Source organism: Podarcis erhardii (genome assembly GCF_964252035.2).
Source record: "Podarcis erhardii genome assembly, chromosome: 2".
NCBI lineage: Eukaryota > Metazoa > Chordata > Lepidosauria > Squamata > Lacertidae > Podarcis > Podarcis erhardii.
In genome coordinates, this window is record NC_138498.1 from 88,000,672 (window position 1) to 88,027,711 (window position 27,040).

The 27,040-nt window shown below is 41.6% G+C and overlaps 1 protein-coding gene and 1 long non-coding RNA gene across 2 annotated transcripts in view; one reads left to right on the forward strand and one right to left on the reverse strand.

Annotated features, from left to right (window-relative positions):
- Positions 1 to 987: 987 nt before the first annotated feature.
- Positions 988 to 3,150, reverse strand: LOC309337530. Its single transcript, XR_014154395.1, has 2 exons — positions 2,599 to 3,150; positions 988 to 2,568 (listed from the first exon to the last, which is right to left on the reverse strand). It is a non-coding gene; the product is annotated as an uncharacterized lncRNA (long non-coding RNA).
- A 4,449-nt stretch (positions 3,151 to 7,599) lies between these two features.
- LOC309336500 (uncharacterized protein) overlaps positions 7,600 to 27,040 on the forward strand; it is an 86,523-nt gene continuing 67,082 nt past the window's right edge. Inside the window, exons 1-7 of the mRNA XM_081852331.1 lie at positions 7,600 to 7,906; positions 8,062 to 8,232; positions 12,514 to 12,582; positions 12,980 to 13,065; positions 13,231 to 13,317; positions 16,083 to 16,192; positions 21,847 to 21,969. Of these exons, the coding sequence (XP_081708457.1) occupies positions 8,165 to 8,232; positions 12,514 to 12,582; positions 12,980 to 13,065; positions 13,231 to 13,317; positions 16,083 to 16,192; positions 21,847 to 21,969 (543 nt within the window). The 5' untranslated portion in view covers positions 7,600 to 7,906; positions 8,062 to 8,164. The remainder of the gene's footprint in view (positions 7,907 to 8,061; positions 8,233 to 12,513; positions 12,583 to 12,979; positions 13,066 to 13,230; positions 13,318 to 16,082; positions 16,193 to 21,846; positions 21,970 to 27,040) is intronic.

The following is a 27,040-nucleotide window of genomic DNA, read 5'->3' on the forward strand; positions in this document are numbered from 1 at the left end:
ATAAACACTGGTTTATTGCACTTTATAAAAGTTCCAGTACAGTGAAAACCTGAAGCCCCATTGGCATTCCCTACTTACTTTGAGGAATGTATGCTTGAGTTTAGTTTATTCTGTGATTAAAAAGTATCTTCTGAAATGCATTATTTCATTATCTGTTCATTATCATATGAACAGGTTTTTTTTATCTATTTATGATGTATCATGAATTTAAAGTTCAGTAAATGAGCAATGTAATGTGTTGTGCACTGTCTCATTCCTGAGGAAAAACTTACCTCTTCTCAAAGAGAAATATCTCTTACGACTCAACATTTGGAGACCCAGAAAAGCTTATGGGATGGGCATGTTACTTCCCCATGCCCCACCAATCATAAAAAAGCATCGTCCAACAGTATGAGCAGTCTAGCCTTAATGGTAATCATCATCTTTTCTCTTACTGGGGCACTGAGTATGGTGGGTGGGGAAAATGGCACAAAACCTAATGTTTTAAAAGGGTGCTTTAATAGTGGTGTTGGAAATATTTTAAATACAGAAACTTGAAGCCCTAGGTTTTTCAAATGCACAGAAATTCTAAGTGTAAAATTTGCTATTGCTCTCCCTCTTAACTTAAGGATGCTCCAGCTGCCTGCTAATGTAAAAGGAGGAGGAAGTGCCTACTGAGTCAGTGAGCTACAGCTGTTTTACCAAGATGTAAAAAATATTTTAAAACAAAAGTCTTTTGCTCACAAAAGGAATATTAATAGCAACATCAGACATCAGAAGTTTTATATGCCTTACTGGAGGCAACTGCTAGATAGCAGATGTGATTCAAAACAGATTAGCAGGAAGAAGACGATGTCATTACACTGAAAATATTAGCAGCATGTGAATAATTCCAAATTAAAATCAAAGTATCAATGCAATTTAAATTTCTGCCTTTCTCCCTGCTTATGCACCACCCTTTTACTTATCAGTGATTTTAAACCTTTTTTTTTTTTGTCATAAGCAGGGATAAACATGGGCAAACTTTTTCTGTAAGTTGACTGAATGCTAATACGCTCTTCTGATTCCATAACCTTCCATGTTATTCATTAGGCTAGTTCTCCTTGGGGCTTCTTCACAAGTGTATACGCACAAAGGAAAAGACTGCACACTAAGGCAAAGCAAATTTTGTAGTGTGGTACACATTTTATGCATACGTGTGTGTGCACACACACACAAATTTGCCCTGTGGGAAGGATTGCAACAGAGGGATGCCGGCCAAGACCCACTCTGAGCCTGTGCCAGCTGGACTGTCCCGTGCTGCTGAGTCTTTCTAGTACCAACTGCCCTGTGACCTTCTTGTATGTTCATATTTTGTGTGTGTTTATAAAATTGTAATGTTAATTTGTATGCCACCTTGGAAGGATTTGTATCCTGAAACGTATAATATTACAAATTGTAAAAAATAAAGAAAATTGAAGGGTACAGTAGCCATGCTCTCCACATGACAGCAGTCACATATGAACTTGTAGGAAACCTGTCAGTCACTGCTTTCCAAACACAATACTCAGTTCATCAGTATAAACACTTGTGTAATATGTGACCTGACAGGTGAACGTTGCATTGGGTGTGCGTTTCCTTCATATTCCTTGTGCCAGTTCTTTGGTTGAGCAATGATCCTCTCTTCACACGGGTTAAAAAGAAACACAATGACTACTGGGGGGGGGGGGACAGAAGTCACAGCTACTTCAAAACACTAAAGAAGCCTTTATAGAGCCTGCCTCTACTTTTATGTATTCTACAGTAATTCAGATCAATAACAAGAAGCAGAGTACAGGACCGTGTTGATAATTACATTTAGCTAGGTTTTTTCCAGTTTCCATCTCTGAGAACATCTGTAAAAGAAAGGCTGAGACCTTACATGATTTTGGTTTATGTTTTAGCCAAGTTTTGTTAGCTGAAAAGTGCTCTACATTTTCAGCTGTAGTTTAAATGCTGCAGGAAAAATGCTGATTTCCTGAAGGTGTGCAGCATTACAGATCTTTGGCCAAGGCTCTTGTCTATTTTTATTGGACCAGCTCTGTCGACAGGTGTTGGCCAATTAGTTCTATCTTGGAAAGTGTTGTGAAACTCCCAAGGATTTTGTTCCTGATAACACAGTTACGGGAAGGCATGATCAAATTTTAGATTAAATACATAAGCTCACACCAATAGTAGTTGTCAAAGTATTCCAAGCTTCTCGTAACATGTAATTTCAGGACAGCTCAGTTGGTAAACTGTGAGACTTAATCTCAGGATGTGGGTTTGAACTCCATTTTAGGCAAAAGTTTCCTGCATTGCAGGGGTGTTGGTCCCTTCCAACTTTATGATTTTATGCCAGCTAAATTTAGTGTATCAACTAATCATTCACATGCAGAATAACTAAATCATTTCACTACCACAAAAGAACTTACCCTTCTACCCTATATGCCCCCCTCATCTGTTCTGGGCCCTCCCCCCCACTCTGGAGCAGAATTGGGGCAGTGTTAGGGTGGGGGAGAAAGGGAAAGTTCCATTGGACTCTTGGAAGTTCCCCTGCATGCACAATGATTTGGTTGCATAACCATAACTCTGCAAATGATGTTAGTCCCTTACCATAACAGGCCAAGTTTGGGTAAGCATATGATTCTATTGCCATGTTAACATAACATTGTAAATGAAGCTGTGTTGGCCCATGGGAAATTCAGAAGTCCGTATTAAGGCAACTGCTTTCTTCAGCCAACCAAAATGACAAAATAGTGCACACATCTTCTTGTCGCCTAAAACTCATCAGACTATCGGGCACCCCCAAACTCGGCCCTCCAGCTGTTTGAGGACTACAATTTCCATCAGCCCTGACCACAGGTCCTGTTAGCTAGGGATGATGGGAGTTGTAGTCCCAAAACAGCTGGAGGGCCAAGTTTGGGGATGCCTGAACTAGATGGTAAGCTGAGCAATGTGGGCAAGAGAATGGTCCAGTGTAGAAAACCATGTCTGCGTTGGCTCAACTTCCAGAGGAATAGGTGAAGAGGCCAACCTGATGCTCTCTAGACGTTTGGGATAACTCCCATCAGCCCAGACCAGCACAGCTGACACACAGGGTTGATGGGAGTTGTCGTCCAAAACAAGGGTACCAGGTTGCTCTCTGGGAACATGAAGCATTAGCATTAGTGAAGTGGGAAGCACTGTATCAATAGCAGATCAGGGGTTGCACTAGACTAGATGTCCCTTACAATTCTAGGCCACTGTGAAAACAGGATGGCCCATTGGGCTGATCCAGCAGGCTAGTCTCATGTTCTGGTCAAGTCTCCCCGGCGATCAGGCTTCGCCCTGGAGAGGAGATAGATTTCCTTGCTGTGCTTCCTTCCTCGCCTCTGAACAGGCCTTTCACGGGAGGACCAGGTTGCGCTACACGGTTCCCGCTGGGAACTGGCACACCTGCCCGCCCTTCGCGTGCCTGCAGCAGGAGAGGCGCGCGCGCGCGCGCCTGAGGAGAGCCTCGGCCTCCAGGCAGCTTTCAGAGAGGCGAAGCCCCGCTGCCCTTTCCCGCGGCTTCACCTCGGCCTTGGGTGGGAAGGGCAGAGCATAAGCATCCAGGCGCGGGCTGCCTTGGGCGCCGTCTTAGGCCCTGGCTGCTTCTAGGCGGCGCGCAGCAAGAAAGCCGCCGGTGGGGGAAGTGGGCGCGCGCTCCTTGGCCGCCCACGCTCCTGGAAGGTTCGGGCGGGTTCCGGAGGTGGCGGGGGCGCGCGGGCGGTTGCCATTCCCTCCTTGCCATCCCCAGGGCCGCGGTGTGAGAGGGTTTCCCTCGGGAAGGGCGGCGCCAGGCGGCTAGGGGCTCGGCACACCGAAGTGGGAGCAGGAGAGGAAGCCTTTCGGCCAGCAGGAGGCAAGGCAAGCCCGCCCCCCCCCATCCCATTCCCTCAGCATCCTCGGACCCTTCTCTTCCACCTAGCCCTCCCTTCTTCTCATTCCGCAATTCCACCACCCCTCGAAGCAGGGCAGGATTAAAACCTTGAGAGAACCCAAGCACTTGAAAGGTTTGGGTGTTTATATATGCATCTAGTTCAAAGTATAAACAGCAGTAAACCATAAAATGAAGTGAAACCTACAGTAAAATGGAAAATAATCCTTATTTTTGTGTACTTCCATTTTACTTGTATTTGGGGGGAGGGATCCTCCCCACTTTTCTAATTGCAAAGTCCTTGATAAGATCTTCAAAACTAATGTTACAGTCCATTCTATACTTAATAGAGATAAGGCATACAGCCTTATCTTGAATAAAATAGGGGGCACAAATAAGCCCTTCCCTGCATAATCAACCACATAATGCAGTGCACATTATGGCATTTAAATGGCAATACCCATCAGCTTTGGTGGGACCCAGTGCCCTCAAATATTTTATGGGGGGGGGGGGCTGAAGACCCCTTGGCCCCTAGGAATTGGCTGCTGTGCCGCCTGCCTTGCTGTGTTGTTGTTCTGTTGAGATTTTTAATGTACTTCAACTGAGAAAATGAATGCTCAGCAATTTGTGACCATTAATGTTAAAAATCTAGCAATGGAAAATTGCTGTGGTGCCCCCTTTCCTTTGATGCCCTAAACACATGCTTATTTTGCTTAATGGTTAATCCTGCTCTGCCCTGGATTCCAGGATGGAGGAATGGTGAGCGAGGCACCTGGTGCCTGGCACTGCCCCTACCCACCTTCTGCCCCAAATTTACTAATAGTAGGTAGAAGTACAGCTGCTGTACTGGGAACCGTGGCATCACCTAACATATCTTATTGTGCTGCCTTTGGTCCAGCAAGGGCCACTGGCTTCTTCTTGTTCTTTCTGTAGTGTCATCTGTGCACATGGTGCTTTGCAAAGGGTGTGTGTGAGAGGTTCTCTGTCCCACAGGGCTAAGAAGAAGGAAGGCAACAGCAGCAGAAGTAGAGAAATGGTGGAGGAAGCGGGGGGGGGGGGACGGACCCAGGCAGGGTTAAATAGAGGATTATTTCCATTGCACATACTTTGTATTTGTTACAGTAAAGGTAGCATTGGCTATAAATATAAACACACACACACACACACACACACTACTGGTCTAAAATGTAGCCAGGTTTGTTTATTTATTTTTAAATAATTTTTATTAATTTTACAACATAAATAAAATACAAACAAACATAACAAGACTTCCCCATACCTCCCCTTCACTGCATCCTTGTTTTAAAATTTTTTAGCAATCCTTCATCCATTTTTATATTTAATTCTCTTTAAAATTTTCTTAAGCTTAAATTTTTACAGCTGTAATTCTTTATATCAAATCCCTTGACATCTTAACATTCCGAAATTTTACAACAATTTTTAAGATAAATTTTAAATTTTTTCCAGTCCTCTTCCACTGTGCCAGGTTTGTTTATTTATTTCTCAATTCAGATCAGAACTGGTTTGGGGAAGAACACATCGGAACACAGTATTTCCTAAGAAATGGCAGGATAGATATTACTGTGACTAACGTTGTGGGTACACCGCTTCCCAAACCAGTGGTGAGGACACTGTGGATGCAGAGTAAATGGGAGTGTGTACATGACCACTGTTTCTGGAAGAAGTTGCCTTTTGTTCATCTGAAGAGCTGTTCTGGATCTGACCAAAGACTCCTCTAGTCCAGTATCTTGAGACCACAACAGAGCCAGCCAAGTGCATCTAGGAATTCTTCAAGCAGGGAATGAAGGCATGCACCCTTCCCGCATCAATTGAGACCCAGCAATTGTTACTCAAGTAGTGCGCTGCCTTTGAACATGGAGTTTCCATTTAGCAAAGATAGCTAATAGCAGTTGGTACCCCTATCTTTTCAGGACCTGGCTACATAAAGCCTTTTAAATATAATCAGAGACCTAGTAGCCATCAACACATATTGTAGCAGCAAAGCCTATTAGTTAACTATGTATTGTGGGAAGACGGACTACCTTTCTTTTTTGTCTTGAATGTACCTCCAGTCTGTGCTACCAAATGATCCATAGTTCTAGAATGGGGGGGGGGCCTTTCTTCTTCTCGACACAATTAATAACGTAGTACATTCCAGCTCTTCTCTATCTCCATCATTTGATGAAAAATGCAGATTCTGTGGTAAGTGGATATCAGCAACAAAAAGAAACTAGGCAGTTATTATATTAGGATAAATATGGGTTTTAGAAAGTCAGTATAAGCCAAACTGGGGGGTAAAGTGTCCCTGGAGAATAAAGCCGCATCTTCAGGTGCCATAAGTTCAGATCCTGCTGTTTGTTTGTTTTTTAATATTACTTATATTGACTACCTGCCTTCAAAAAAAAGTTTATTTTCTTGTTACGTTTTATTGCTTTGATCCTTGTGTTCCACATTAACAGTCTTTACATTAACAGTTAGCAGTTACCATATTGGAAGGAGTGAGGGCTGGGTACTACTGCAAAAATAAAAGGGCAGGGATACCAGTGGGGTGGGGGGTGGGGGGAAGGCAGCTGATAGAAGACCATGGGTGAGTAAGGAACAGGAACAGGAGATCAGAAACAAAGGGAAGAGTAATGACCACTCCCCACATTAAATGGGGGGGTGCCCTTTGCATGGTCGTGCGCAGCCCCTGGGACCCTATGCAGCACCATTAGCACAGGCTTGGCTTCGCCTTCCCCAGGTGGGATTCCTGGAGGTCTCTGCCTACCTCAGCCAGTTGCCCAATCCTGCCTGGGGAGGCATTGCCAAGGTGATCAGGCCAGGTAGGGGGAGGGCCCACCCTGCCCACACAATAGGGGGAGGATCTTACCTGGGAATCGTCAGTTGGCTCCAGAGCTTCTCCTGCCCTACCCAGCCTCAGTTAAGACTTCTTTTGCAGGTTAACCTTTTCTCCACAGGTACGAGGGCGCTGCTACGTCAAGCTTACTGTTGAAGGGCCGGAAAGGAATTCTCCTGCATTGGCAGGTTTGCCTTTCCCGTAGCAAAATTCCACAACTTTGGCGGTATCAGGCCTTGGGCGGAATCCTTTAGTCTGTCTTCCCTAAATGGGGATGGGCGTGCAGCGGTGACCCAAGCCCCCCTTCTCTTTGCAGCGGCGATACCAGGGCTCCCCGTTAAAGGGGTTGTTTTGAGGGGAAGCTTTGGCCATACGCCTAGAGGTTGTCATTGCTTTCCCCTGCGATGGCGGCATAATGGGGGCGGGCTCTCTCTGCTTGAACATATGTTCTCCAGAGCCACTCTGGATAACCCTGATGTTCCCCAGATCTCCAGCGGGGGACTGGGAGGGATAAACACCCAATGCCTGAGCCAAGGTCTACCCACATCTGAAACATAATAAAGTTGTGGCCAATTTTAATCCCATAGCACATTGTCTTGAGTCGTTAGTCCACATGGGGGCCGCCCATGGTTTGGGGGACTCCGCCTGTCCACGCAATAGGTCCAGCTGGTGAGCCAAGCAGTGAGATAGCAAAACTTGGGATGGGGATGAAGAGTTCAATGTAAGTTATCAAATGTGACACAAAGCAAGCAGCATGGGGAAGAAAGAAACAATTTAAAACTTTAAATTTCTAACAGTAAGGGCTGGAGCCGACTTCCTTGGAAGGTGGTGGACTCTCCTTCATTGGAGATATTTAAGCAGAGGTTGGATAGATGTTATGGATGCTTTAGTTGAGATTCCTGCATTGCAGGGGGTTGGACTAGATGACCCTCAGGGTTCCTTCCAACTTTCTATGATTCTATGAAAACCGGCACCTTGAACCAGACCCAGAATCAAGATGGCAACTATTAGGTAATACACTTTTAAAGTCGCATCCGTGTCATGTCCTTCATCTGCAGCAAACTTGGAACTATTCCATTTTATCTTAACAACAGCCAGTGATAATTGCTAACAATTTATGACTTCCACCAGGAACCATTCTTATAAAATGTTGATTATCTATAGACTACAGTGCAACCTCCATAAACAAGGAGGTAAGTTGTGCATTCTTCAAAACCCTGCTGTTTTTTTTTAGTATTGAACTAGGTTCATGGAAAAACTTGATGCGCACACAAAATCCAAGCTATTTTTACAAATGGGATTTTCCACTTCATTATGTTAATTCATGTTTTTGGTTTTTGAATTTCAGGTAAATGTTTTATTGGTTACTAGTATGGTGAAACTTCTGTAACAGCCAGAAATCAGCATAGGGTCTTATTTGTTCTGCACCTACTAGCCAATAGCCTTTGGTAATGGATATAGGCCAAGGGATTACCAGTGCTATAAAAAAGCAAAAACGAAGAGGTTCCAAGAAAAAAAGGTGAATATGGTACTATATTAAGATTCAACATGTTAACTTTTAAATTATCCTTTTGGGTTTATCTGCATGTAACTCTGAAAACATTTTTTGAGTTATGCACCCTTATATGCCTCATTGTCACATTTCTAAAAAGAAATAGGTTGAGTGCAAGTCTAACTTGATCATTTTCTAAGTCTTTAAGCCCTTTCTGCTATTTGTAGATTTGTGAAAGCTGATGGTGGGTATTCAGCAATAAGTTTCACTCTTCTCAGCATGTTATAAAAGGCACCCCTTTCTCATTATTTCATATGTCTATATATTGAGCCCTTAAACAATTGCAAAAATCACAATAAATATACCCCCCACTCCAGAGCTAAAAGACCAATGCTGAAAGTATCACATAATGTCTAATGTAGGCTCCTTCAAACAAAAAATACCGTATTTTTCGCTCTATAACACGCACCTGACCATAACACGCACATTGTTTTTAGAGGAGGAAAACAAGGGAAAAAACATTCTGAATGAAACAGTGGATGTATCATTTTTGGGCTTCATGCTGTGGCCACAGACATGTGATCTGATGGTGAATTTGGGGTGACCCAATGCCAAAATCCTGAGAATTCCTGTGGATCCATGCTTTGTAACCACGTTTTTGCACCATTGCAGCCCCAGGCAACAGTGGGTGCGTGATTTTTTTGGTGCAGGCTGTAGCCATGGACATGCTATGTGATCTGATGGTGAATTTGGGGTGACCCAATGCAAGGATCCTGAGAATCCCTGTGGATCCATGCTTTTTAACCACGTTTTTGCGCCATTGCAGCCCCAGGCAACAGTGGGTGCGTGATTTTTTTGGTGCAGGCTGTAGCCATGGACATGCTATGTGATCTGATGGTGAATTTGGGGTGACCCAATGCAAAAATCCTGAGGATCCATGTGGATCCATGCTTTTTAACCACGTTTTTGCACCATTGCAGCCCCAGGCAACAGTGGGTGCGTGATTTTGGGGGGGCAGCCTGTAGCCATGGACATGCTATGTGATCTGATGGTGAATTTGGGATGACCCAATGCAAAGATCCTGAGGATCCATGTGGATCTATGCTTTGTAACCACATTTTAAGTGGGGAGCGAAGGAAAAACAAAGAAGGGACATTAGAGGGGTGTGCAGAGAAGCAGCTGGCTAAGAATGCAGGAGAGGGATTTAACCAGTTGGAGGAAAGAAAGGCAAAAGTTTTCCCCCACCCAAGCCAGCCAGCCATCTCTCTCTCTCTCTCTCTCTCTCTCTCTCTCTCTCTCCCTCCCTCCCTCCCTCCCTCCCCCTCTCTCTCTCCCTCCCCCCCTCTCCCTCCCCCTCCCCCTCTCTCTCCCTTCCCCCCTCTCTCTCCCTCTCCCCCAGCAGCACCGGAGCTTGCCTGGAGGGGAGGGGCTTTCCCTGCTCTTTGTTCCGTTTCAGCAAACACAGCAACGAAACAGAGGAGGGTGGGCAGTAAGACCCTGAGGCAGAATGCAGGAAAGCAGCCGCTTCCTCTTTTCAGTTTAACCTTCTCCGTGAAGCGCCGCGATTTGATTTTTGCCTGGCGATTTGATTTTTGCCTGATTTTTCGGCTCCAGGGACCACACATTCGCTCTATAACACACACAGACATTTCCCCTTCCTTTTTAGGAGAAAAAATCTGCGTGTTATAGAGGGAAAAATACGGTAGTTAAAATGTTAAGTCCTGGTAAAATCAGATTAAGGCTTTCTTTTTGAAAAACCTCTTAATTAGGAAAATGCATTTTTTCTAGGCACTTTAGAAGTTTGTTTTGTAGAAGTTGTGGACGGGGGGCGGTACTTTCTGGCATGCTAGACTCACTGGGATTAGTGCGCCCTAATGTTTAAGGCAGGAATGTACTTCGCTTTCAGGAACTTTTAACTAGCCTGTATCCAGAAGAGACCTCAGTTACAGTTCCTGCCTTCTGCTCAAGGCAATAGCTTGGCAGTCTTTCCAGCATTCCTGCAGTCAGGCACGTGTTTCTTGTGTGTTTGGGATCCTGCAGACTGTTTGCTGTGTTTTGTTGGTATGCCTGCTTGTCTTTTGTTTCAAGTTGTGCATTTTAGTTCCCCTCAGGAGAGAACATATTTGTTCTTGCGATTGTTAGAGCTGGCTACTGGAAGCCAAAGCTACGTTGCTGATTTTGCAGTTATATTATGGTTGATGTGTTAACCTTTAACTTCTATTTTCCGATTGCTAACTGCCAGCAAAGTAAACCCAGTATTCGTTTTGAGATTCCATCTGGGGTCCCCCCCCCCATTAGTTGTATATGTGTATATACATATAAGATGTGTTGCATGCCACCTCAATCTCTGAGCAATGTGAGATTCCTGGAGTTCCAGGTGCTCATCTTGGTTCATGTTTCCTTTTAGAAATAGGGCACAGTGGAGACTTTGGTGTCTCTATGATATCTGGTTTATTTACACACATATACAACCTGAGCTTATGGTGGAGGGGTTCCCAGTGTCAACACCCAATAGGAACTTGTGTCTCCCATAGCCACAACCTTGGATTCAAACAAAAATCAAACATTGCTTTCTGACCCTCTGCTTGCTGCTTCCCACCTCCCCACCCAAACTCTGACCTAAAAAAACTCAGGCTTTTTCCCATTTAACCATCTATGGACCATTATTTTCCTCTATCCCCTTAATGGCCCATCCCCCAGGCAATAACATCATGAGGAATCTAGCCTGGTTTATATTGCTAGGATAATATGGATTAGAAGTCTGACTCCCACAAACTCATAACAGATGCAAGATAACGATGACCTAGTTTCTGAGGAACCATAATGTAGCCCATAACTCATAATAAAACATGACAATCATGTTATTTGTGATTAGCTGCATTGACCTTCAGCTGTGAAACCATTTTGAATTAAATGTATAGTTAAACTGGTACTATATTAATTTTATTTGGGATATTTTGCCCAGTGGTAGAATTGCTGCTATATCTTTCTGTTGGTCTTTACTGTGAAAAAAGAAGTAATTATCCTACCAACTTTTCTAAATTTCATGTATATTTTAGTATGTCAGACTAAATACGTGATAGAGGGGGGAAAATATTCCATGATCTAGCAAGGAGCAAAAGCTGTCAAAACCAGGCATTTGTATGGTTTGCCCTTCTAGATTAAGTGTGTGCATACAAAATAATATACAGGGGAGAAATTCCTGCATTTATTACCCAAAATATTACTTCTTTTTCAGAACATTTTAATTAAAAAATAATAATTTTAATTAAATTTTCAAATTTTACATCTCAAAATGAACATCTTGCATTACAGTCAACAACTTCCCCTCCCTCCCCTTCCAAGGTTCTTTTAATTTGCCCACCATTTCTGCATATTTTTGTATATTCATCTCATTCAGTTCTCCCATCTTACATCCCTTTTAAATATATTATACTGTTGAATTTACCTTAATACTGCCAGCGTTTTCAACTGGACACAATTATTTTCTACATACTCAGGAAAATTTTTCCATTCCTCTTTAAATACCTGTTCTTCTTGCTCTCTTATTCTACTTGTTAGACCTACTAACTCTGCATATTCCATCATCTTAAGTTGCCAATCCTCCTTGATAGGGACCTCCCTCACCATCCATTTTTGGGCTAACAAGACCCAAGCCACTGTTGTTACATACATAAATAAGTTTTTTCTGATAACTGGGTATCTCTGTCTGAACCATTCCTAACAGGAATGCCTCTTGGGGTTTTTTTTTGGGGGGGGGGTTAAAACATTTTTTCCATCTCATGATATATCATTTCCCAATATTCTTTAACTTTTTTCCATGCCCACCACATTTGAAAAAAAGTTCCTTCCATTTCGTTACATTTCCAACACAAATCCGATTTTGCTCTTAGATAGTCTACTTGGGTTAGATACCATCTATTAATCATTTTCATGTAGTTTCTCTTTCTTTTCCAGAACATTTTTAGGCATGCTTTGCCCTATAAGCAATCATGGCTGAAAGCTGTATTAAAATTTAGAGTCATGGGAAAACAAAAGTACACCCTCTTTCAATTCTGTGGTTTTACATATGAGGACATAATAAAAATCTTCTGTTCCTTAGTAAGTCTTAAAATTAGGTGAATGCAACCTCAGATGAGCAACAACACATGACATATTACACTGTGTCATGATTTATTTAACAGAAATAAAGCCAACGTGGAGATGCTATTGTTTCATCATGTTAAATGTGGTTTCTCTTCCGTTTTCATAAACTGCATTGTAGTATATTTCTTACCTAATCCAAATTTCTATTTCATTATTGCGAAGATTAACTTTTGAAGATGAGGTGCCTAGAATTGAAGAGCATCTAAAACCAAAGGATATATCACCTCAAGTGTAAGTATATACATACATACATACATACATACATACATATATTGTCTCTGGAGATCTGTCTCAAATAGAATCTAAAATTTGTGGCATATGAGCACCCGTGTCACTTTAATGAGTCTTGTATACCAAATATGTTTTAATTCTGTTTTGCTAGCATTTTTGTGCCTGAAAACAACTTTTCCACTCCCCCCCCCAAAAAAGGGGGTGCTTTGGTTATTTATTTGTTTGGGTTCACATACTATATAAAAACTTGCTTTATTTCATTTTTTGTTTTTGTTTTTCCACTTGAATTTTAGAACTTTGAGTGGCCAGTGGAGATAGGGTATGCTTCAGTTAGTACCATTTTCCCAGTGCCGTTTATGTACGTCTCTAAAAAGTTAAATTATTCTTCCTGTTGCAGATTTATAGGAAAAGGCACTGCCTTTCTTTCTTTTGGCTTCAGATTAATTAAGAGCTACACACAGCAAGGTTTAGATATCATTGGAGGTAAGAAGATGTAAATTCTACCCAGTTAAAGATAGAACACCTGTAGAAACATTAGGATCCACCTCCCCTTTCTTTTGCGTGTCTCAGTATCCTTCCAGTCATATAAATCTAGAAATGTTGTTTAAAGTCATGGCCTAAAACCATCTTCTTCACAATTCCTTTTAGCAACCTATTCTAACAGGAGCAAACGACTGGTGTTGTTAGATGGGAAAGGATTTTTCAGTATGGATTTGCTTCCTACCAATCTTTCTGGTAAGATAAATCTATAGTCCGCTTTCAATTTCATTTCACATTTGTGTGTACTTTCAGAAGGAAGAATTAAACAAAGTATCAAATAGTGTGCCCACTAAGAGCTTTATACCAGCCTCTGCCACTTCACATTCGACTAGTGCCTCTAATGATCTGTCTTTTTTTGTTTGTTTTAAACTATTTTTCTGATGTCATTCGGCAATATTCAACAAGTAATTGTGCAATGAGTCTCCCTTGTGTGTGTCGTACTGCAGGGGGTTGGGTTGAGAGAAACCCAACAACAGATTTAGGAGGGGTGGGGTGGGGTGGGGAAACCCCATTGTGCGATGAGAAATCCTTGAGTTGACAGAACGCCCGCCTTAGTGCTACATTGAATTCCACCTTTAATGGTTTTGTTTTCAAGTGTATTTTCATTTTGTGTCAGTCCTTTTGATCAAGTAGCCCAGATTTCTCTCTTTTAAAAAAAAAGAACATTAAAAAAAGAACATTAATTTCAGCATTAGCGTTATTTTTTGATCAAAGTAAGTATTAGATGTTTTGTTTATTTTCTCTTCCCGTATAGTGTGTGCGTATACATGTCAGTAGTACTTCATGTGAGGGATGTCAGTTTGCATTTCTTAGTGCAGAAAGTATTGATCTGATGTCTAGAGATCTTTCCTATTCTATTTATGGTAATTCAAGAGGGTTCTGGAAGCTTCTCTGTGTGAAAGAAGCAAGCAGAAGGTTCATGGTGTTTGGGTTATTTCTTCAGAGAAGCTGAGGACAGATGGTTTAATCTGGTTCTCTTATCTCTTCTGTCAGAGGTCATGCTGACTATATAAGTAAGGCCTGGGTTTTACTTTCTCTGTCTATCTTTTTGTTCTGGTGTGATATTCTGCTCTGTATATGGTGTTAAGGTTTAGTCTTGTTATAAGTTCTTGTTAGTTTAAGATTAATCTGCTGCAACTGACAGTGCCACTCCTGAATGTATTGGATTTGTGACCTTTATGCTCATTTGCCTTCAGTAACAATAAAGCTCTGCTGGATGAAGTACAATTGCCTCTGGTCTATTTTTGGGAACCCTGCAACATGTTTTAAGTTTTTCCTCCACACGCACAGCCCTGGAACCACCCTCCTGACACCTACGCCACTGCTCCTTATCTTTACCAAGCTGGGGTGCTGCCAAGGAAGGTCAGGGCTGCGCAGCTGAACCAATGGGAACACTGGAGTGTACAGCCACATGGCTCTGACCTTGCCCCAGCCTGGTCCAGGTAAGCAGCAGTGACAATGGTGCCAGGAATGTGGTTATCCAGCTCTTCCTCACACACCTCTCTCTCTCTCTCTCTCTCTCTCTCTCTCGTGGTTGTATTCTGTAACATGTCATTGACACAATAATAGCACATGAGTGGTGGATTTATACTAGACTGCACAGACATCATTCCATATTATTACTTGTTCTGCGATGTTTCCCTAATATCACATTACTTCCGTCTGGAAGGGCAGCACAACAAAAGTGGAGCTAAATAAATAAATAATTGGAACATTTTGCAGTACGAAAAGTTACAGGATTTCAGCAGGAAGTCACAGCCATGTGTATGTACATGCAGGTCCCACAATCTGTCCACTCACAATATGGAAATTCACCTATCCAAATATAAAGAATTGTGCCCAAACCTCACTATACACTCTGCAGATTTAGCCCCCTTCCTTCCTTCCTTCCTTCCTTCCTTCCTTCCTTGTGGTTGCTAGGCAGTGGCAGCCATTTTTGGGAAGAAACCATGCAGGGAGGGAGCAAGATCAGATACAAGTATAGAATCATAGAATTGTAGGTTTGAAGGGACCCTGAGGGTCATCTAGTCCAATGCCCTGCAATGCAGGAATCTAAGCTAAAGCAAGGGAAAGCAGGAGAGATCTGACAGATCAATTTTTCCTTTGTCTCTCTTTTGATGTTTGGCTGCAGCCAAACCAGGAACAAACCATAGAGAGAGATTGGGCAACTCCCAGTTTAGAAATGTTCCCATAGGAAACAATGGTAATTATGGACTCATTATGCTAATGCTTGTCTAATGAACGATTTCCAGGGAACACATTGTGTTCAGTAAACTGGACTAGCATTTATCTTAATCTGTTCTTTGAGGTCTTCTAGCTGAGGAGTCATTTATATTGATAAATCTGCTCTATTCAGTGCCCAAAACCCTTTTCCATTTCTGTTCTGCTAGATACAAAGCATGAAATTGTTCATAATCCTATACCAACTCAAATTAGTCATGTTAAATATAATTTTAAATATTTCTTCTATTGAATTGTAGAATATGAATTTTCTACTGGTTTTAATGACTATCTTCTGAGTGGTTCCATTGAAGATGGAGCCAATAGTATAAAACAGTTGGATTAGCTGAGCTTGTATTCAACTACTTGCCATGGAGACATAGGAAGCCATAAATTCTATGCAGATGATTGAATGGACTGGTGGAAGAAGACAGATCTCGCCACCTCTCCTCTGCAGATCTACTTGGTGGAAGGCTAGTTAGAAAAACCTGCCTGCTAAGTGGTAACACCTTTGCTGGCTGCTGAGGAGAACACTTCCCTTTCTATGTAGCCAGCATGAAAACACATGCTAGTACTGTAGTGCATTTGCAGCTTGGTTTCCCTCACCCCCTCCCTATCCCTATCTAGTAATGTTTGTGGATTGATTTACAAGGCTAGATTAGATTACCAAATTATTATTATTATTATTATTATTATTATTATTATTATTAAAAAAATGTTGTTTGTGTTCAACTTTTCAGTTAGAAGAGAGTTGGAGTTTCCAAAGTCTCAGCTCAGCTCGGCAAGAATCATCACTTACTCTGAGAAGTATAATGTCTACTTTGTTTTGCAAAAAGATTTCTCAATTAAGGTAAAATTGTGTTTTATCATTCTTGATACAAGTGGGGGGTTTTTCTCATGAGAAGAGAAACAATTTGCAGATTCTGGCAGCAAAGTAATAGGACATTTCCCTGTTAGGGAAGATTTGCGCAGCATGTGAGCATATGGAACTAGCTATATGTCACTTTCAGAGAAGTGTAACAGAGCCCAAGTGTAACTGCCCCCACCACTTAATGGATCCAAATGGTTTCCAGAGAGTGGTAGGGGATGTTTTATCCCATGTTGATGGCCTTTCAGCTGATTCCCTGGTGGCCCGCTGGAATGTGGAGTTAACCAGGACTATTGACTGTTTGGCTCCAAAGCGCCCTCTCTGATTGCATGGAGTTCAGACAGCCCCGTGGTTTTCCACGGATCTAAGGGCAATGAAACTGATAACTCATTCTGAATCTGACCGGACACGGGTTAGAGCTCAATGTTGAGCCTACCAAGTGACAATAGCGACGGCAAAGAAGACCTTCTTCACCGCCTCTGTTGCATCTGCAGAAAACAGCAGCAGGAGACTCTTTCAGGTGGTTCGCAGTTTAGCAGAACCACCTGCTCCATCAGGGCCCAGTACGGTCCACATGATCTCCTGCAATGATTTTGCAAAGTTTTTTGCAGATGAAGTCGCTCATTTGGGAAGAGGTAGACTCCACCATGGGAGCAGGGCCGGGGCAGGAGAGTGCTAGAGTCCTGTCTAGTCAAGTTAATCTGTTACCTCTGAGGATGTGGACAGGCTGCTTGGACGAGTGAAGCCAACCACCCATCTCCTTGATCGTTGCCCATCCTGGCTTATAAAAGCTAGCTGGGAAGGGTTGGGCAATGGGCTTCGTGGGGAGGTGAATGTTTATCTCTGTGAGGGAGCCTTCCCAGACCCACTGATATAGGCGGTTATCAAACTGCTTCTTAAAAAACCATCTTTAGAAGCGGCCAATATGGCCAACTATTGCCCAGTCTCAAATCTTCCATTCTTGGGAAAGATGATTGAGCAAGTGGTTGCTGAACAACTCCAGGACTGGATCCCTTCCAGTCAGGATTCAGACCTCATCATGGGACTGAAACTGCCTTGGTCTCACTGGTTGATGATCTCCGGCGGGCTAGGGACAAAGGTGAGAGCTGTTTCCTAGTTCTGCTGGATCTCTCTGTGGCTTTTGACACCATCAACCATAACATCCTTCTGGACCATCTAGAGTGACTGGGAGTGGCCGCCAAGACCATGTAACACCGGTCTTGAAAGACCTACATTGGCTCCCAGTACGTTTCCAAGCACAATTCAAAGTGTTGGTGCTGACCTTTAAAGCCCTAAACAGCCTCGGTCCAGTATACCTGAAGGAGCGTCTCCACCCCCATCATTCTACCTGGACACTGAGGTCCAGCGCAGAGGGCCCTCTGGTGGTTCCATCACTGCGAGAAGCCAAGTTACAGGGAACCAGGCAGAGGACCTTCTCGGTGGTGGCACCCACCCTGTGGAATGCCCTCCCACCAGATGTCAAAGAGAACAACAACTACCAGGTTTTAGAAGACATCTGAAAGCAGTCCTGTTTAGGGAAGCTTTTAATGTTTGAAATGCTTTTAATGTTTGATGGATTACTGTATTTTCATAATTTGTTGGAAGCGGCCCAGAGTGGCTGGGGAAGCTCAGCCAGATGAGTGGGGTATAAATAAATTGTTGTTGTTGTTGTTGTTGTTAAGTTCAAAGCAGCTTGGGGAGAAGGGAGTTCTGAGTGGAGAAACTGGGTGTGGAAAGGGTTCAGTGCTCCACTTCCATGTGTAACATCTCAGCTTTAAATTATTCACTTTCAAAGCCACATTTCACTTTTAAAAGCAGTGCTGAAGCTCAGTTGCATGCCTTTGCGTGTGACATATGAAAACTGTTGTCTGCTTGAGCTGCCCCTATTTACCTGAAACTCCAGGTTTTTAGTAGCTGTACCTGGTAATCTACTGTCTCTGCTTGTGCATCCACCCCCCCCTTTCCCCCACTTTGCCTGTTTGGGGAGATTTTGTGGGTGCCTTCTAAACATTTACAGAGCAATCCTAATTATAGGAAGCCAGTGTAATTTAGGCTAGCATAACTCACATAAACTATCCCATTCCAAACTCCATTCGGCGCCTCCGACAATGGCGGATTCCCTCTGATCCAGAGGGAGACAGCTCCACAGAAACCGGGTCTTACCGCTGCAGCGAAGCGGGGACCCTCTCAAAAATCGCAGGCGGAAGAAGCCTGCGACCGTGGGACTCGGCGGGCACCATTTGCGCCCCCCCATTTAGCAAAGGGACGCTATTAAGGGCTCCGGAGTGAGACGGGGGTTGACGTGGTGCTGAGAGTCAATCGCTACTTCTGCGGAGCGAAGCTGCATAGCCGATGTCGGAGAGCGCTGTCCTTTTTCCTGTGACAATTCGGACTTTAAACAACAACCCGTGAGTAGGATAATTGAAACTTTTGGACTTAAAAAACATCTTTGAATTTGAACCGAGACGGGAAGGCGTAAACAGGAAGTCCGCCTCCCGTTCCTTGTATGAAGAATAAAGCAAAGATCTTATAAGCTAAAAGCCGGGTAAATTGACAGCTGGGAATTTCCTGCATTTTTAATCATCAAACCCCCCCCCCAGCCAGCAGGAGGAAAGGGGGAGAAATTTGACTTTTAAATCCTGCTGAGAGTGTGTTAAGAAAGTAAGCTTCCACTGTCCCTAATCTGGGGACGGAATGACAGGAAAGAAACCGTCGGTGATGCCTACAATTTGATTATAGAAAAATTGACAGATAGAACTGGAAAAGGGGAAAAAATAATTCTAACGCTCCCTTCTGCCTGTTTGTTTTACGTTGAAAGGAAACAAAATATCTGAGAATTGAAAGTAACTTTTTCCTTGTTGGTTACATTTTAAAAATGGATGCCAAAAAGTAACTACACCCCCTAGAGGAAGCCAGTGTACAAAGAGAACACTGTAACTGGGAAAAATAGACCGTGGGACTAGCTCCCTGACCTTGACAAAATGACTAGAAAGGAAGTTTTATCTACCCTGGACAAAATATATGATGTACTGCTCCAGCTGGATGAGAAAGTATCTCGGATGAATCAACAGATGGTCTATATAACAGCTGCAGTCAGCAAGGAGGTGCCAAGGGGAAATGCAGTCACAGAAACCGCACAACAACTTACTCAGGAAGCTGGGTTAACAGAGCAAGTGCAAGGGCAGAGAAAGATGGAAGAGGCTGTGAATGCACCTCAAAAGATAAAGAGATTTCAAGTCCTACATGACCAAAAGTTGCAACATTGGGAAATGGAATTTGGAGGACACTGGCTAAATTTTGGATTTAAGAAAAGTGTTATCTCTGGTGGGACTGTGAAACAGGTGGAAGATCATTTCTGGAATAACTGCTTTCTGGATTACAAACTAAATGATGGGGAGTGCATCACCGGGGAATGGGACAACTGGATGAAAGGAAATGAAGAATATTACTGCACGGAACTCCCCGGAGATTGGCTCCCCAAAGAGAAAGAGAAGAAATTGCAAAAGAACCCAACGGGGAACAAGGATGTATGCAACTACAAACAGAAACAAGAAAACCCGCAGAGGGGGCTTAGAAGTGACCTGAGGGCCTCAGACATTAGAACACCGGACTGAGGATGATATAATGATATAAGGACTGACATTCTCCGGAACCAGAAAAAGGGACAAATTTAGAATGAGAAATGCTTTTTGTAATAAACCTATATTTATGGAATTAGTGTAATACTAATGAAATACTAAGAGATGCTGGAAAGGAATAATTGGCTTTAGCAGAAAAGTCAAAATGGTGTATGTTTAATAATTTTCAAGATCAAGAGGATGAGATAAGGATTAATGAGATTAATATAAAAAATGAAGAGGTTTGAGTAATAAGGCTGAATTTGCTGAACAATTTTCTAAATGGAATACAAAGAGGGAGGTGGGAGGAAGTCAGGAGAACAAGTGAAAGAATGTCGAAAAATCTGAAAGGAGGGATTTTTTTTGTCTTGTTTTTGAGTTAAACTCTTGGTTTTTGTAATTTTTTTTTGTAATCTTTTTGTGTTTAATCTTTGTTGTTGTCTTTGTAATCTTTTCTTTTTTTCTTAAAATCTAATAAAATATCATTAAAAAACAAACAAACAAACAAACTCCATTCAGGAGCTTTTGGCAAGGGCTAATGCCAAGTGTAGGGCACCAAGCTTTGAGGTGTGGGCCCTGAGTCACATGACCAAGCTGAACAGGGTTTGGAATAGGTATAAGTCTCTCTTTGCCCCAACCTCCACCTGCTCCTCCTCTGGAATGTCCCTTTTAGTTCAGCAACGTCTGGCAGACCAAAGGTTTCCCACACCTGCCTTAGCACATTACTAGCAGGTAAGGCTTAGTCATACTAGCCACATGACCCAGAAGCTGTCTGCAGACAAATGGCAGCTCCCTCGGCTTATATAGATGAGTGCACAACCCCCAGAGTCATCCACAACTGGACCTAACGGTCAGGGGTACCTTTACCTTTTACCTTTAAGCTTTACTGAATCAGTGGGCACTACTCTTGAGTAAGCATGCTTAGGATTGCAGTGGCAGTTTTGCTCTGTAACGGAAAACACGGGCATCCCATTTGCTTTTTCATTCAGTTCAGAGACACTGTTGCAAAGGTAATGAATACAAGCATACAGCAGTCACAAAATAGCCTTTAAAGAGGATGCTTCTGTGAGGATAGGAATGAGACAGGTACACAAGAGGGTCCCTATTTCCACTTGCAAGATGCTAGAATCTTCAACACTGCTTATTACTTTGGTAATCCAAATAGCATTTTTTGTCGACTCTCCCATATCTGAGCTCATCAATTTGGTTTGCTTGTCACAGCAAGCCAAACTATAGTGGAGGAGGATGTTCAAAATTCAGAGTTTGAAAATATTGTATTTTTCCGTGTATAAGACTAGGTTTTTTCCCCCTAAAAATAATGTCCAAAATTTGGGGGCGTCTTCTACATGGATAGATCTTCCCCCATTTTCTTAAATTGGAGTCCCCAAAAATACATGAGGACGTCTTATAGACGGAAAAATACAGTATATATGTATCAGGAGACATATTGTCTCAAAACTATGCAGAACGTTGCTTTCTTTTGGGTTGCAAGAAGAAACAGGTTAAAAGTATATACGTATTATAAACTGAGGGAAAGATTTAGGATTCTTGATAATGTTTGATATTTTGGAGTATATCTGGACAGGGAGTCATAATTTTTTCATTGTACACTAGTATAGAAGAAAATTCTTTTATAGTAATAACCAGATGATACATGACAACAAAAAAGTTCCATAAAGCGTGAATCTAATACTGAAAGGGGTTCCCCCCCTCATTTATGGTGAAAGCATGAGAACGCAAATAAATTTTGGATACAAATTAAACAGGCCATGGAAATAATAATGCAGACATTGTAATAATACTAAATTATAATGCAGTAATAGTAATAATATTAAATTATAATGCAGAAATAATAATAATAATAATAATAATAATAATAATAATAATAATAATTTAGAACCCACTTTATTTTTACTGACAAGGAAAGAAAGTATGTGCACATTAAAAAGAGTTAACGTTAGATGTAATTTGAAATCTTGTAAAATACAAGATCTTTGACATCAGTATTTGTTTTTTAAGGTTTACAACAAGGATTATAATGAGACTTGTTCAGTAGAAAATCCAGGTTTTGGACGGTTAACCTTTCTATCATTCAACCCAGTGAGAGATGAACTCATCGGTGGAGGAATCATGGGAGTAAAGGTATTGCCATTGCCATTTTATTTATAAGCCACATTTCCCCACAATAAATCTGTGCTCACAGTGAGTTCACAGAAACAAATCAAAATACAACAACAATACATAGTAAGCCATATAATAACAATGCAACATAACACACACAAACAAATCGCCAGAAATTAACAGTTCATTTGACCTAAACATTTAAATTAACATACACATTACTAATAGATGAAGTAAAAAAATTCTATCATTCAACCCTTCTGTTTCAGTGTATCTTCTGTTTCAGTGTAGACTTCTGTTTCAGTGTATCTGAAGAAGTGTGCATGCACACGAAAGCTCATACCTAGAACTAACTCAGTTGGTCTTTAAGGTGCTACTGGAAGGAATTTTTTTATTTTGTTTTGACCATGGCAGACCAACACGGCTACCTATCTGTAGATGAAGTAAAAATTAAGCAACAGTTGGTCTTCTGGCAGCTGTTCCCTTCTGAAGGCTTTTAGGGCTGGATGGAGGGGCAAGACAAGTAGAGATAGCCATCCTCTGATGTCCAACACAGAGTCTTTCACCCCTCACAGTTATTCCTCTGGAAACAGCTCCCTTCTGAAGGGATGTAAAAACAATACAGAGGCCTGGGCAAAGCGAGTAGTAAAATTCAAAAATGACCAGGGCAAAAGAGGAGAGAGAGGCTAGCCTACTCCCCGCATGGCACCTGTTATAGAAATGCCGTTTTGTGGTGGGTGCCCATGGTGTTTTCAAAATTTGCCCACAGGCCCAATAAGTTTGGCAAACCCTGCTTTTTTGTTTGTTGGTTTGTTTATTATTTGAATAGTCATGTTCATGATTCCATGGCAGCTTACAACACTGGATACTTTCAGGCATAAACAAAACAATCCTTGTAACATTTTAGACAGAAGGCATCTTGGAAGCTGGTTAATCGCATCAATTCCATAAAGAGGTGTGCTGAAAGCATTGTTGCCAGTCAGTCTTCAGCAGAGTGGACATAGGTGCGTGAACACTAGAATTATGTTTTCCTGCATTAAGTTTGAAGGCATGACACCAAATTAATGTAACATGAAAGTTGCATGTTTAGGGGTGCTGATCAGGAAAATCAGGATATATGAGGTCTCTTATTTTGTGAATCACTCGCTGGAATCCAGATTTTATCAGTTATGTGTATATGCATTATTATTCCATGGACACTTCTATTATGTCACTTGGTGGATGGCAGATCATGCAAAAACTACTGAACTATTGAACAATTAATATTGATTTCTGATCCACATAAATATTTATTATTCTTTTTCTACTGAATTACTGAATTAGGTGGATTCAGTTGAAGAAGAAGAAAAATCTTTTAATGCTTGTTTGGTACAGAAACCTGTAAAACTATCATTGCAGCTCTCTGATGAATACTTTGCCTGCTAATAAAAGATTTTTGAGAATAGATTTTTGGGGGGGTTTCCCCCATTAATTATATAATACATATTGCTATTTCAAAAGAACTTCCGGTCGGCGCCAGCGCTTAATGGCGGTCCTCCCTTTGAGCTCCGGAGGAGGACTACTTCACGAGTTCGGGTCTGACCGCTACGGCGAAGCGGGGACCCCTAAAATCACAGGCGCGGAAGCCTGTGAACAAGGAGACTCGGCGGGCACCATTTGCGCCCCCCTTTACTGTAAAGGAGCCTTTTTAAAGGCTCTGGAGTGGCATCGGGGGTGCGCGCGGTGCTGAGAGTCGCTACCCAGCCCGTGGAGTGAAGCCGCGTCGCCATAGGCGGAGAGCGCCGATTCCTTCCTGAAATCTGGAACCGAAATTGAATACCCGTAAGTAGGATTGGAAAGCTTACTGGGACTTTCAAAATTTTGCTTGAAATTTGGCTGAAAACGGGAAAGGCAAAAATAAAGGAAGTCTGCCTTCTCCGGACTGCATGACAACTAAAGCAACGAAATTACAAAGCTGCAATTGGAAGAAAAGTAAATTTGAACTGCCTAACTTTGACATTGAACTTAAATTTTCCCCTAGCAAGCAGGAGCAAGGGGGAAGAGAGGTGGATTTGGTTTAACCTGCATGAAAAAAAGTAAAGGAGAAAAGTTTTCTGCCGTCTTAGACTCTGGGAACGGACTGCCTGACTAAAGCACTGAGAAGGTGAACTGTCAGATAAAATTTGTTACAAAGCCGGGACATTATTTGATACAAGTTTGGGACTTTATTGAAACTACAAATTGATAGTTTGTATATATTGGAAGATTGTTGCTAAAAACTTTCTCTCTTTGGGGATTTCTTGTTTCTTTGTCTTTTTTGCCTATTGGATACATTGAATTACTCCCTCTAGAGGGTTGAAGGGTAACAGTTGCAATACAGACTGTTAAAAAACAAGTCAGTGGATTTTTCCATTCAAAAGCTGCTCCTGTGGGAACGACCTTGGGACATGAGCGGCCCAGCAGAAGAGATAGCAACAAGATCTAAAGCTAAAGCTGCACAAAAGAAAAGGGGCTCAATATCAAGTACACTGCCAACAGGTGCAGTTGGGCAGGAAAAAGTGACAAATATACCTATGGATCCAGTGACACAAGCATTACTTAAAATAAATGAATCTTTAGAAGTTTTGACAAAGCAGAGTACAGAAAATACTAAACAGCTGACAGAACTTTCAAAAAAATTAGATTTGAACACTAAAAGTATTACATCTAATACAGAAACCATAAACAAATTGATTGAAGAAAACGCTGCAACTCGAAAAATTGCTGAGGAAGCTAAAACTACTGCAGAAACTGCACAGGAGAAGTTAGTACCAGTCTGTAAAAAGTTGGATGAACATGAGGCGGCCTTGTCTTTGTGGGAGATGCAGAGGAAGGAGAGGAATTTAAGATTAAGATTGGTTCCTGAAAGTGAAAAAGACAACTTAGTGGACTTTCTCACAAAAGAATTTTCAGAATTTTGGCAGGTAAACTCGGAGGAAGAAGAATTTAAGATAACAGCTGCCTTCAGATTGGGCAGGAGGCAAAATAGAAAGAGCCCAAGGGATTGTCTGATAACTTTAAGATCTAAAGAGGAAAGAGATAAAATATTAAACCTACATTATCAGAGATCTTTAGAGATTGAAGACGCCTTTGTGCAGATTTACAAGGACATCCTTAAATATATTCTGGAGGCAAGAACTCATTACAAGAACCTGGTTTACTTGCTGAAAAAGAACAATCTACCTTTCAGGTGGGAATTCCCACAAGGTTTGTCTTTCAGCTACAAAGGAAAGAAAGTCAAAATAAGAACAGTACAAGATAAAGAACAATTCCTGGAAAGGAACGAGGAGGACCTTATAAAAGGAGTTGTGGAACTGACTCCAAAAGCAGACATTGGGAATCTAACATTTGGACTTAAATCACCGACGGAAGAAGAACAGCTGCAGGGAGCAGCTGGAGAGTAACCAACTAAATAACAATGGCTCTGCAATTTCTAAGCTGGAACTGTAACGGATTGAACCTTCCCAGAAAAAGGCGTGAGGTCTTTCATATTCTGAAAAAAGAACAATTGGACTTGATTTCCTTACAAGAGACTCATGTGACTAGGGCACATAGAAAATTGCTTATAAACAAAAGATTAGGACAGGAATTTATTTCATCAGACAAAGTTAAGAAAAGAGGAGTGGTGATCTATGCAAAGGAAAAGTTGGCCCCAAAATTAATCTTTAAAGATGAACAAGGAAGATTTTTGGCAATTGAAATACAAGTTCAAGGAGAAAAATTTTTGACAGTTGGAATTTATGCACCAAATGAAGGGAAGGCAGAATTTTTTAAGAAGTTGCATGAGACTTTAATGGACTATTTGGATTACAATGTAATTATGTTGGGAGATATGAACGGCGTGGTTTCCACAAACATGGACAAAGCACAAAGACAGGTGGTCTCTAAGGATGGGAGATTACCAAAGACCTTCTTTAAAATGACTGATAATATGGACCTGATTGATATTTGGAGAACAAGGAACCCTCTCGAGAGAGAGGGAACCTTTTTCTCTGAAGCAAAAATGACCTGGACAAGAATTGACCAAATATGGGTTACTAGTGGGATGGCTCCAAAGATAAAAAAAAGTAGAAATCTGCCCAAAGACATGCTCCGACCATAATGCCGTAAAGATGGAGATGAAATTAACAACAGCTGGCTCCTTCAGATGGAGAATGAATGACACCCTATTTAGAGATGATGAGATTTGTAAAAAGGCCCCAAAAACCTTGAAAGATTATTTTGAGATAAATCTGAAGACAGATGTTGAGAAAAGAGTAATTTGGGACGCAAGTAAAGCCGTGATGCGAGGTTTCCTAATACAACAGAATTCTTTGAAGAGGAAGAAACAAAATGAGAAGAAAGATAAGATTTTGGAAAAAATAAAAGAAGGAGAAAAGAAATTGAGGTCTAAACCAAAGTCTCATGAGATTTTGAGAGAAATTTAGTTTTACCAGATGCAGTATATGGAACTGATGAATCAAGAGATAGAATGGAAAATTAAGCGAATGAGACAAAGGACATTTGAATCAGCAGATAAATGTGGGAAACTTCTTGCATGGCAATTGAGGAAGAGACAAAAATTGAACACAGTTACAAGCTTGGAGGTGGAAGGAAAGAACATTTATAAACCAAATGAGATTAGTAATTGTTTTCAGAGTTATTTCAGAAGACTATATGCATGAGGGCCGGAGAATGAAGGAGAAATAGATGAGTTTCTTAAGAAATATGGATTACAAAAAATTTCACAACAAAGTATGATGGTTTTGAATGAGAAAATAACAGAACAAGAAATTGAGGGTGCCATTCAAAACATGCAATTAGGGAAATCTCCAGGACCAGATGGACTAACCTCCAGATATTATAAAGCCTTGAAGGAATGGTTAGTACAACCGTTGAAGGAGGTTTGTAATGAAATTTTAGAGGGGAAAAAGGCACCCGAATCGTGGAAAGAAGCATTTATTACACTTATACCAAAAACTGAGACTGAAAAGAATCAGATTAAGAACTACCGCCCTATATATAATCCACTTAATGTGGATTACAAAATATTTGCTGACATTTTAGCAAAAAGGTTGAAGAAGGTGTTGGTGGA